Source organism: Hibiscus syriacus, unplaced genomic scaffold, assembly GCF_006381635.1.
Source record: "Hibiscus syriacus cultivar Baekdansim isolate YM2019G1 unplaced genomic scaffold, ASM638163v2 tig00110788_pilon, whole genome shotgun sequence".
Lineage (NCBI taxonomy): Eukaryota > Viridiplantae > Streptophyta > Magnoliopsida > Malvales > Malvaceae > Hibiscus > Hibiscus syriacus.
The window spans coordinates 2,351,888-2,365,142 of NW_024062863.1; the positions used below are offsets into that span (position 1 = coordinate 2,351,888).

The 13,255-nt window shown below is 37.6% G+C and overlaps 1 protein-coding gene and 2 pseudogenes across 1 annotated transcript; 2 read left to right on the plus strand and 1 right to left on the minus strand.

Moving 5' to 3' along the window:
• The first annotated feature begins 74 nt into the window (after window positions 1-74).
• On the plus strand, window positions 75-2,354 carry LOC120140792 (60S ribosomal protein L30-like). The gene is made up of 5 exons (XM_039155776.1): window positions 75-189; window positions 287-392; window positions 525-626; window positions 1,952-2,020; window positions 2,112-2,354. Exons 1-5 carry the CDS (start codon window positions 169-171, stop codon window positions 2,150-2,152), a joined length of 339 nt encoding a protein of 112 aa, XP_039011707.1. The 5' UTR covers window positions 75-168; the 3' UTR covers window positions 2,153-2,354.
• A 72-nt stretch (window positions 2,355-2,426) lies between these two features.
• Window positions 2,427-3,112, minus strand: LOC120140954 (annotated as a pseudogene).
• A 745-nt stretch (window positions 3,113-3,857) lies between these two features.
• LOC120140791 lies at window positions 3,858-13,071 on the plus strand (annotated as a pseudogene).
• The last annotated feature ends 184 nt before the right edge of the window (window positions 13,072-13,255 follow it).

Below are 13,255 nucleotides of genomic sequence, written 5' to 3' on the forward strand. Positions count from 1 at the left end.
CTTAAAAAGTGAATTTGGCTGCAACCGGCCGACACTCCATTATTCTATTTTTCTCAGCAGTCTTATCTTTTGTTTGTGTTCTAAACCCTATATTCAGCTTCGACATCTTTGTTAGAGGAACCTTCAGCAGCGGAGCCTTGAAGAAACCAACTGCAATTATAAATAACAATGGTGTCAGGCAAGAAAACGGTGAATACCCTTCGTGTTCTGCTCTTTCATTAGCTGATCTGTTATCACAACGTGAAGAAAAGGAATTTGAAATCAATTTTCTTTTTGGATTTAACAGAAGAAGACCCATGAAAGCATCAACAACAGGCTGGCTCTCGTCATGAAGAGTGGGAAATACACTCTTGGCTATAAAACAGTGCTCAAGTCCCTCCGGACCTCCAAAGGTTGTTTACCTTTTTTTAAATCTGAGCTCAATTTCTTTTCCGTGTTTTTAGTTTTTAATCAGTTGGGTTGCTATTAGATTTTTAAGATGTTTTGTAGTGAAGAGTATTTGGGGTTTTGTTGATATTTGATAGGGAAGCTGATTATCATTTCGAACAATTGTCCACCGCTGAGGAAATCTGAGATTGAATACTACGCAATGCTTTGTAAAGTTGGGGTTCACCATTATAATGGAAGTGAGTCTTTTACCCCCTTCTGAATGTTGCTTTGCGAAGACCTTTTTTATTATTATTTTAAGTGTTTGTGACATGCATAATTATGGTTGGATAGAGGCTGATTTTGATTGTAGTGTCTTCCCTTTATGCTAAATTGACCTCTTTAGTGATTTTGTGTGATTGTTTCCTTTGTTGAACTTTGTGTCGAGTCGAATTGTTTGAGTGTGTTTTTGATGAATTATGTATATCTTTAGCTTGTTAGTCACTGAATGAAACACTAAGGGTGCGTTTGGTTCACGAAATGTAAGATTACCAGTGGAAATAAAAGATTACTAGGGAATATGATTACTGAGAATGTTGTATTTTGTGTTTGGATGGTTTAGCAGGAATGTAAGATTATCGTGTTTGGTTAAAGGAATAAAATATTATTGGAATGTATATTTGACCAAATTGTCCTTATTATATATTTGTATAATATTATAAATTGTAAAATATATATATATATTTTCTTTAAAAATTAAATTCATAATATTTATATAATTTTTTTTTACAAAATTAAAAATATAAAAAAGGTTTAATGAAATGGTAAATTTTTTTTAACCCATGAACTTCATATAAAATTTTAATTATAGATTTTTTTTGTAAATCTAAAATAATTTAAGGATAAATTTGTAATTTAACCTTCGTAGAATTTTTATTATTCAATGACAGAAGAATGATATTTTTGAAAAAAATAAAAATTTAAGGGTATTTTAGTCCAAAACGCCGGTAATGTTATAATACTTAAGGGAAGGGAGGTAATGACATTCCCGATAATATACCTCAAAAAATCTACTATTGGTAATAAAACATTACCGGGAATGAGATTCCCGGCCAACCAAACATGGGAATATGGGATTCCCACAATCCTTGAACCAAACACCCTCTAAAACGGCAAAAAAGAAAGGTAAGTGTTGTGCTCAATGTTCACTGTATAGATGATAGGTGAAGTTAGTGGTGTTCGCTAGATTGGCCTTGTGACTTGTGTGATTGTTTCCTTTGTTCACCTTTGCATGGATTGGACCTCTCTTATAAGTGTGTTTTTGGTGAACTGGAGATTTATTAGCTTATTACTAACTGAATAAGAAAAAATGAGTATTGTGCTCAATGCTAAGCTTCGATATAATAGGTAATGTTAGTTGGTTGCCTACCCCCTGTCATTAGCTTATGGCTTTGAATATGTCTTAGACGAACTTGAACCTGTATTTTTGTTAACTTATTGCTTTGAATATGGTTTGAATATGACTTAGATTGATCGATTTCCTTTACTGGTTTTTTTTATATCTGATCTCTCTTTAATTCTCCAGACAACAATGATCTAGGAACTGCTTGTGGGAAATATTTTCGTGTATCCTGCTTGAGTATCGTCGATCCCGGTAACACCATATTTAAATTGCGATAATTGCTTATCTCTGCAATTTGATCATTGCAGATTACTAAAGTTCTTTTCTTGCCTCTATCCTGCAGGTGACTCCGACATCATCAAGTCTCTACCAGGCGATAACTGAGTCAATGAAGGTCAGGTTCTCTACCATTTGACAGCATAATGATGATGTTTCTTTACATTTTCACTATATTGTTTTGCTTTGCCCTCACCTGTTTTTGTTTAAGAGGATTTGGTATTTTCTTATTGTTAAGTTGTGGATGTTGCTAAAATTTGTAGCTTGAATACCAATTTTTTTGTTTTGATTAATGAGGATTCTGGATTTTAATTACAATGTTGGCATCGACTGCATCAACCATACATCCTTAGCTTAATGATTCAATAAAACCAATGCCAAATTATCCCGAGTTTTCTTGAAAACCCTCATGGTAAATCCTGCGGAGCAATTATGAATGAGAACGGGTAGATCCCTAGAATGAAATGTTTCGAGAAAACCTCCATGGTCCCTGAAATGATATTGGCTCCCCCACTTGCACCAACCACTCCTTTTAACTTCTCAACCAACCGAGAACCAGTTTTCCACATGGATCGGATTATGTTTTTTTAAGTCATTGGAGCGGTAAACCTTCAATACAATCGTGGGTGTCATAGATGTTAACAGCTTTTTTTTGAGGCGGATGAAGTTTGGTGGTGCCAGTGGAGGGGGTACTACCGGAGCTGTTTTTAGGCATGAAGAAGTCATCCATTTCATTATTGATTAGTATTCCAGTGCTTGGTGGCAGTATTTTCGAACCAAAGGATTGAGTCATTGAAACAACATTGAGATCTTTGTCGACAAGGGATATATGGCTCGTGCTATGACCATGAACTGGCTTCACCATAATGTTTGACAACATCTCAAAGGTAATATTTACCTTCCACCTTAGTGAGCGGGGCCAAAGGTCATGTTGTCATAGATTGTGTTCTTCAACTTCTTTGCAAGAGATCATATTGGCTACGACTTTCGAAACATTGACGAATTCTGATCACCTAAATTCATCCTCGCACCAATAAATTGAGAAAGAACCTCAAAAGACAGTATCATTTCTTTTATGATTGTTCTCTAAAACATATGGATTTGTAGCTAATTTGGATGATAAATTATCAAACGGTAAAAAATATAAAATAAAGGAAATAGAAAAATGAAAAAAAAAAGCTCTTATAAATGTTATAAGCTTGCATTTGAAGATCCTAATCGTTGATAAACTCCTCTTGAGACGAGTAGTATCATATCATCATTTGGGCTTGTCTAGCGACGAAGAAGATTACATAACAAAAGTAGAGTTTGAGTTCGAGGTGTTTTCAAGTTAAATAAATACTAAGTTTATGTTTACGAGGATGGAATGAATTTGGTGAGAAATTTTAAGATTTATATTCTATAGATAATGCTGGCTGATTGCAACGATTATTCACTAAAGCCTGATTAGATAGAGAAAAAAGAAAGAAGATTTTATAGAGATCACAAATGATATCATTTTGATGTAAAAATTAATTTTGAAACTTTCATTCTTTTGATTTTGATTTTCATGTTTTAACATCGTTAATTATTAGACGAAAAGTGACCAAAATAAAAATAAATTTAAAGACTGAAATTATTTTTTTTAAAATTTTAATAATCATAATAAAATGAGATTAAAGTTGACGGATGAAATTTATAATTTATCCGAATGAAAAAGAAAATTCACCCGTGAGTAATGAGTTGTCTTCCCCAAAAAGATATAGAAACATGGCATATTTCCGTTTCCTGTCTTTCCAAGAACTCTGCATTTCCATATCGAGCAGCAGCAGCAACACCACAGTAGAGAAGAGAGAAAAAGGGGGGAAATGTGTCCTTGTTTTGCTTCTTCTTCTTCCCCTCTCTCTCTTTCTCTCAAACTTCTCCTCCTCTTTTCATTTATTCAGGTAAACCTTTAATCTCTGCTTTCATTTTTCTTCAAAATCCACCGATCTGTCATCTGTGGCTTTTGATGCTTGAGTTTGATGTTTCAACGATGGTGAAACTGAGATCTACAGCTCTAGAAGTTTCTACTGTGTTAGATTTAACTTGATCTGCTTTCTTTGTAGCTGTATCTTTACTTAGCTTGATCCGCTTCATTACATTTGCGATTTATTCATAGATCTTACGAGAATTCGTGTTTTTCATTTATTTTGAACTTGATTGTGGACTAACCTTCCTGATTAATGCTTTCATCGTGTAGATTTAATGCGTTCCAAAGTTAATTTTTTCGAGCTTAAACAAAAATTATAATCTCGATCCTTATTTCTAATTGATTTAATTTCTTATCCATCGAATTATACAGTAGCTTGATTAGATTCTCTCAAATGAATGTTGCCTACTATATTAATATTTAACTATTACAGTTGTTTGCGGTGTTTCGTAGATAGCTAAGATATTGTACTCTTCTATTTTCTGTGTTTGAAGTTGACTAAGTTTTCCTGTTTTTTCTAATTAGAGAAACTAGAACTTGATTTGTCAAAGTCTTTAAATTAAACTTGTTTAGATTAGTTGAAGAGCATAGAATACCCGTTGACATTTGATTTTGCTATACTTACCACCTCGATTCTTGCTTGTAGTATTGTTAAAGATGGCCGATGGTGAGGATATTCAACCCCTTGTCTGTGACAATGGAACCGGAATGGTGAAGGTTAGTTTATAGACTTGAATAAACTTGTCCAAGATTTCAGCCACCTACCTTCAAAGGACCACTTGAAATTTGATTGGGTTGGACCAAAATATTAAGCTTGAAAAAATGGTCTGATCAAAGAAATTAGGTCAATTTAGAAAATGAGCCAAGTTAAGGCTCCTACATTGTAGGCCCGAGCCTGGCCAGACCTATTTTCAAATTTTATAAAATATTGAAAAATAAATTATAATACTATAATTTAAATATTTAAAAATGTTAAATTGTCTATGTTTAAAAAAACTATGAGAAATATTTGAAGTTACTAAGCATTAAATAAATAATGATATTCTTCTTTAAAATTAGAAAAAAATAATAGAGGTTAGCCTAAATGGGCTTGGGTTAGCCTTAACAAATATGGGTGGATTAGGACAATTCGAGGCTTATATTTCAGACTGGGACAAGCTTGGGCACATAGAAATGATGATGATACCTTACCATCCATAGCTACACCTGGCCCGACCCATGGATGCATCTATACCTAAGTTATATTCTCCGTTACTATTATTATATGAGAACTATGTTATGGTTGAGCTGATTGTGTCTGTAATGCAGGCCGGTTTCGCTGGTGATGATGCTCCCAGGGCTGTTTTTCCCAGTATTGTTGGTCGTCCCCGACACACTGGTGTTATGGTTGGGATGGGTCAGAAGGATGCCTATGTTGGAGATGAGGCACAATCTAAAAGAGGTATCCTGACATTGAAATATCCTATCGAGCATGGTATTGTTAGCAACTGGGATGATATGGAAAAGATCTAGCATCATACTTTCTACAATGAGCTCCGAGTTGCTCCCGAGGAGCACCCTGTGCTTCTCACCGAGGCACCTCTCAACCCCAAGGCCAATAGAGAAAAGATGACGCAGATTATGTTTGAGACCTTCAATGTACCCGCCATGTACGTTGCCATCCAGGCTGTTCTTTCTTTGTATGCTTTTTTTTTGATAAGATTTGAAGTTCTCTTTAAAAACCTCCTTCTTGATTAATGGAGCTTGTAAAGAAGCTTCTTAATCATGGGAAGGAGGAAAAGAGTGCCTTATAATTTCATTGAAGAAAATAAGAATTACAACCTTGGAAATAAAAATCCAAGTAGTACCCTTACAACAATTCTTGAGCCTTAAAACCGAACTATAGAAGTCAACAACATAATAATCAACCTATACCAGCCTTTGCTAGAGCATCGGCATCCATATTAGCTGTCCTTGCAATCCATCTAACAACCCCCCGACGGTTTTAAGACACTCAACAATATCTCTAACAATGAAACCATAAACAGCTGGACATGGGACAACCTTATTGATCCAGTCTACTGCAACTCTGCTATCACTCTCTATGATCAACCTATCTTTAACCCTCCCTAGGACAGAGGTAAAGAAAGAGATACCCCTTTGGATAGCTTTAAGTTCCTTCAATATTGGAGGTCCAGAACCATCCGGTTCCTGAAAAAACCAAGGATTGCACCAGAATGATCCCTCATAAGACCACCCAGCCCTGATTTTTCCCAATCACAACTAATTGCTGCATCCACATTCAACTTGATGAAACCTGTAGGGGGAGGTAACCAGGGGGTTATGGAAGACTTCAAGAAATTGTAGGACGAGTAAGAATCCCCTATAGAAGGATCAGAGATTAAGGAGTCCTTAGGAATAGAAACATCCTTATTCTTTGCTAAATACCAAGAGGCCAGCCTAACTCTTGTTAAGAAGAATAATTCAGTCTGATCGAGCTTCCCCCCTTCAAAAACTATGTAATTCCTGAATTTCCAGATTGTCCAAATAACAGCCCCAGGAATGAAAGTCCAAATTACCGAATTATATTTCAACTCATCCCAAGCAAGAAGAAATTTTTTTGCTTCTGCAGAAAACACAGAACTAAATCTCCAAAAATTTAGAAATTTATTCCACAAAGACCACGCAACCGAACAGGAGAAGAATAGATGCGAAGAAGATTCTTCAACCATTTTACAAAGAGGGCATAAGCCATCCTCAATACCTTGAACTCCTCTTTTAACCAATTCGGATTTAACTGCAATTTTTTGAAGCACAATTTGCCAAACCAATGTTTCAACTCTAGGGGGAACCAATCCTCTCCAAACAATCTTGTTCCAGAAATGAGACTCTTCTTAAATTGAAGCACAACTCTTAACACAAGAATCGACTGTATAAACCCCATCCCCACTGCCTTTCCAGATCAATCCATCGCTAGAATCAATAGATAGAGAGAAAGAAGAAATGATGCTCACCAAATTGCACCATTGTTCAAGCTCCCAATCGTTTAAATTTCTTCGAACTTTAACATCCCAAATCCAACCCGAAGAAAGAAATTCCCCAAACTCACAAAGTTTACCGAATTTATTAGTTGACAGTGAAAACAGTCTAGGAAATAGAATCTGAAATGGAAAATCAGCAGCCCAACTATCTTGCCAAAATCGAACATGCTTACCATTTCCGACATAAAACTTGCACAAACTACGGAACTTACAACCAAAAGAGTCTTGTTTGAAATGGTTATTAACCACTGATCTCCACAACCATGAGGATTGAGAAGGAATCTTGCTGTCAAACAATAGTCTAGAAGAGTCAATATTGTATTTGCTACAAATAAAATTCCTCCAAACAGAATTTCTCTCATTTGCAAACCTCCAAGACCATTTCCCTAGCAATGCTCTGTTCATAAAAATCAGATTCCGAACTCCCAAGCCTCCCTCAGTCTTTGATTTGCAGACATCATCCCATTTAACCCAGTGTATCTTCTTAATACCATTGCCCCCTCCCCATAAGAAATTAGACATAATAGAATTGAGAGTCTTGAGGATAGAAGCTGGAATCTTAAAAATAGACAAAAAATACGTAGGTAGTGAGGACAAAACGGATTTGATCAAAACCAGTCTCCCTGCTAAAGAAAGAGTAGCAGCCTTCCAACCTGCTAATTTAGAGTGAAAATTATGTACCACTGGTTCCCAGATAACAGAGGAATTCCTAGTAGCACCTAGAGGGAGGCCTAGATAATTAGATGGGAAGTTTCCCACCAAACAACCGATAGAATCTGCCCAAGTTTTAACCTCCTGTTGGGATATATTAATCCCGAAGAGTCTGCTTTTCTTCAGGTTTAGTTGCAGCCCTGACATAACCTCGAATACTCTAAGCACCCTCTTCACATTCATAATTTGAGTCTTCGAAGCTCCACAGAAAATAATTAAGTCATCCGCAAACTGCAAGTGTGAAAGATTAAAAGACCCCTCCTCCTTGCCAACTGTCAAACCAACAAATAAACCCTCCGAAACAGCTCTTCGAATTAAAAGATTCAATAATTCCCCCACTAGGTTAAAAAGTAAAGGCGAGAGTGAACATCCCTGTCTAAGACCCTTGGCCATTGGAAACTCCTCGGATGGAACCCCATTAACTAACACTGAGATTGAAGCTGTAGAAACACATCTCCTAATCCAACTTATCCATGTGAAACCGAAACCCATTTTTTCCATCACCTTGAACAAGATAGGCCAGTCAACCGTATCGTATGCCTTTTTGAAATCAACTTTAAACACACAACCCTTTAGCCCTTTATTCCTCCAATAATCAATACCCTCGTTAGCAATGAGTGAGCAGTCCAAAATTTGTCTACCGGGAATAAAAGCGAATTGAGTCGGGCTTATAAGATCTCCTATACAACTCCTAAGCCTCCTTGAAAGACACTTGGATAATATCTTATACACTCCTCCTACTAGGCTTATAGGTCTATAATCATCAATACTTCCAATGTTAGATTCCTTAGGAATAAGGGTAATAAAAGTATGGTTAATACCATGTTCCCATTCTTTCCCCACAAAAAATCTGTGAAAAAACTGCATAATATTTCCCTTAAGAACATACCAAAACCTTTTAAAAAAACCCAAATTCAATCCATCGGGCCCCGGAGCTTTATTACTATCACAAGACTTTAGAGTTTCCCAAACCTCCTCCTCGGAAAACTCCTTCTCTAAAAGCATATTCTGTTCGAAAGAAATTCTGGGGAAAACCAAACCAATATCTTCAACTTCTAAAGTAGACCGATCATTATAAATTTTGAAAAAATGATCTTTGACCTTGGCTTTGATAACAATTGGATCGTGAGTAGTATTCCCATCAACAATTAAAGCATTCAGAGCATTTCGTTTCCTCCTAACTGAAGCACAAGTATGAAAGAATCTTGTGTTTCGGTCCCCATCATTAAGCCACTTCTTCCTAGAATTTTGAAGCCAAATCTGCTCCTCAATTCTGTGAAGTCTCCATAACTCTGCTCTACAAACACTAAGCTCTTTAGCAATCCCCTGAACAGAGCTGTTATTCAGCTGTTGGCGTCTTCCTCAAGCTTCTGAATTTTCTTTTCCAAATCTGATATTGCTACTCCCGGAAATTGATTCTTCTTCCCTGACCATTTCTTGATGGCAGCTTTAGAGTTCTTCAAAATACTTAAGATCCCACCTTTTCTCCCAGTCTTCTTACAATCTGTGATAGAATGTCTGACCATATCCTCAAAGCCGTCTTCCTCCATCAGATAATTAAAGAGTCTAAACGGTCTTTTCCCCCAATCAATATCTTCATCTTTCAATAAAATAGCATTGTGGTCTGAAAGGGATTTAGGAATAAGAGACTGAGAAATCTCAGGAAAAGTAGCTAAAAATTGACCATCTACCAAAAATCTGTCCAATCTAACAAAAGTTGGATCATCTTGGTTATTACACCAAGTGAACCTTCCCCCATTCAAAGGCAGATTAATCAAACCTAAAGACTGAATAAACTGAGAGAAAATCCTCATAGAGAACCTATTCTGTGCTTTACCCACCTTTTCATCTTCACACAAATAAACATTAAAATCTCCTCCAACACAAACCGGCAGGTTCTGTCCAGAGATGAACACACTGAGTTCTTCAAAAAAACTCTCTTTTTCTTCCTCCACTGAAGGCCCATAAACATTAATGAGGACACTTCTGAATTGATGCAGCCTGAATTTCCCTACAACAGCAATGAATCTTCTGTTAATGCAGTGATTTTCCATCTCAAACACATTGTCATCCCAACAACATAATAAGCCCCCTGAAGAACCAATAGCTGGAGATTCAATAACACTCTGAAGATTATTCAGTCCATTCCTTCTCAGAAAAGACCTTTGAACCTTCTCTACTTTAGTTTCTTGGAACCAAAGAAAAGAAGGATATGAGGTAGAGACCAATCTCTGGACTGCTTTATGTTTTTCTCTTTTCCCCAAGCCCCTAACATTCCATGAAATTATTGCTAATTTGTCTTTCATTAAAATTTCTTGAGAACCTGACTTCCCCACTATGGCAACTCAACTGGCCAAATTCAAGCCCTGTTCTAATTTAATTATTTTGTCCAGAAAAGCTTCCTTCCCCTTAGTAAAAGAGACCCCCAAGATCTGACTCACTTGCCATGTGGCTACTGCTTCATCTAAAAGCTCTGAAAATTCTGTAGAAGAGGCTGTAGAAATATCGACATGTTCTAGAGCTTCTCTTACCAATGATCTTCTTGCCCTTCTTTTGCAAAATCCTGATTTGGAATTAATCAAATGACTGTCCGTAACACAACCCTCTGGCTCTCCATCGAGACTACTAATCCCAGCTTTCTCTACTAAATTTGTCTCCTCTCTGCCTGGAGAATTAAGCTCTGCTGCTGTAGAAATCTTTTGTATTGGCGTGCAGACCTGATCACAAACTTTGTTTTGAACTGGAACAACCTCTGTACCATTAGTTTCCTTATGAATCTCCCCATGCCATTGTTTTCTCTCCCTCCTTCTATAAACTTTGCTGTAACTGGCCATTCTCCTTCTCTGTAGAGGCTCACTTTTTGTGGATAGCGAGCTTCTATGCACCACCATCGCTTTATTTCTTAACTGGCTCTTCAAACAATTCGAGTTAGGAACTATCAGCGAAAAATTAGGATCAGGAACCTCAATATCTACACTGGCAGACGAAGCTGAAATGCAACTGGTCCCTTTATTCTTGTTTTTAACACTGCTAGCCTCTATAATTCCCCTGTTTTTAACCAGTTTACCAAACTTGTTAATTGTATATCCTGGCCCAGAAGGAAAAAACTTTGAAGCCTCCGATCCAGTCAGCTCATTGTCAACAGATAGGGCCTCCGGCCCATTAGCCGAAATATTTGAATTTCTGATGCCCAAACTTGCAAACTCACCTACTATGGTATTCCCACCATTCTGAACACCTAACAACCCTCTTTTAATGCCTTTCCCATGTTTAGAAAGTCTTGGAAAGTGCATTTCCCCATCAGACTGTGCTGTGCCGAAAGAGACACCATCATCATTCCACAAGTCTACCTTCTGTCTGAACATCTCTGCTGATTTGACTGAACTTTCCTCATATTCTGACTTCTCCCTGACTCTACCTTCCTCAGACCCAACTCGCCATACTGTTTCCCATCTGCACCGATCACCGGAAAAAATTTGAAAAAAGGATTTGCATCTTCCCAGCTCTCTCCAACTTTGATCTTAATCCGATACGATCTGCCATAGGATCCAAAATTAGTGAATTCTGGAACATCGAAAGGACTTGCAACTCGCAAAAGAATCCTCACAGACGAGAGATCCTCCCTGTTCTTAGTGGACTCATGGATTTCTACCATACTTCCCCATCTTCCAGCAGCTCGTTCCAAGAAGGATTCATCCCAACATAACAGAGGAACCCCACTTAACTCAAGCTGAAAATAAGCCATTGGAACACCTTCTTCATTCAGTAAAGGTGCTAATATATCGAAACAAAAGTTTATTACATCTCTCTTCTTTGTCCATGCCTCCATCATTTCTTCGAGAGATTTGAAAATGATAACACAAGAATTACGGGCATAACCCCAACCAACAATCTGAACTTCGTAACCATTAGTAATGAAGAACTCCTGAACTGACTTAATATCTAAAGAGAGCTTAAAAATCCTTGTTAAAGATCTTTTGACCCAGTTCCGATTCTCAGAGGGAATATGCATTTTCATAACATTCTTCAATGCTTTCTCCCTTTGATTCCCAACAGAATGTGTCTCCCTATACCCCAAAGTATTGTTCCTCATATCCTCAGTCAGTAAAGCCTCTTTGTACGATCTGTCATCCCTAACACTCCTACTGGAAAAATCAGCCTCTTTCAACTTTGAAGGACCTGCTGTAATCGAAACTGGACCCAACTTAACTGGACTATTCTTGGCCACATTCCTTGGACGAACTTCATTGTATTTTGCAACACCAACTGAAATCCTTCTCCCATCTATCAGTGAATCATTTAACATATCAATTGCTCTCCTCAAACCAGATTCCCTCTCAAACTGAACAAAAGCGAAAGTGGAAAATCTATATTTTGGGTTTTTAGTTTCTTTCGGGATGAAAACTCTCTCCACAGTTCCATGAGACAAAAAAATATCTCTAAGCTCACGCCGAGAAACTCTCCTACTTTGTATGCTAGTGGTCGTACAACAGGTTTGTTAAAATAGAAATCTCTTCGTGTTTTCACATTCTTTTTAGATTGTATGTAATGATGCTAACACTGGATTATCTCCCTATTGGAACAGGTATTGTGCTGGATTCTGGTGAGGGTGTTTCTCACACTGTGCCAATCTATGAAGGATATGCCCTTCCACATGCCATCCTCCGTCTTGACCTTTCTGGTCGAGATCTCACTGATGCTTTGATGAAGATACTTACTGAGAGAGGTTACATGTTCACCACCACTGCTGAACGGGAAATTGTCCGTGACATGAAGGAGAAGCTTGCTTATGTTGCCTTGGACTATGAGCAGGAACTGGAGACTGCCAAGAGCAGCTCTTCTGTTGAGAAGAACTATGAGTTGCCCGATGGACAAGTTATTACTATCAGAGCTGAGAGATTCCGTTGTCCTGAAGTCCTCTTCCAGCCATCTTTCATAGGTATGGAAGCAGCTGGAATCCATGAAACTACCTATAACTCTATCATGAAGTGTGATGTAGATATCAGGAAGGACCTCTATGGTAACATTGTTCTCAGTGGGGGTTCAACTATGTTCCCTGGTATTGCGGACCGTATGAGCAAGGAGATCACTGCCCTTGCTCCAAGCAGCATGAAGATTAAGGTCGTTGCACCACCAGAGAGAAAATACAGTGTCTGGATTGGAGGATCCATCTTGGCATCACTTTTTGCATCTTCGGTTAATGTTTTACGTTTATATGCGCGTTGGCTGGTTGTCTGAGACTAACATTCTTGCTTTACCTTTTGCATCAGATGTGGATTTCCAAGGGTGAGTATGATGAGTCCGGTCCATCCATTGTCCACAGGAAGTGCTTCTAAGTTTTAAGTGCCATGTTAGTGAGTTGCATTTCCCATTTAGTTCGCCTTTTTGAACTTGAAGTAGGGGTTATGTGGTGGAAGATCTTTGTGGGATGGTGTTCTTGATTTTGATGTGTTATTATTTTAGCCTTCAACTGCTGCGATTTGAATTGTCCACCGGTATCGCCGCTATTGCGATGATAGCCCTGGAGAC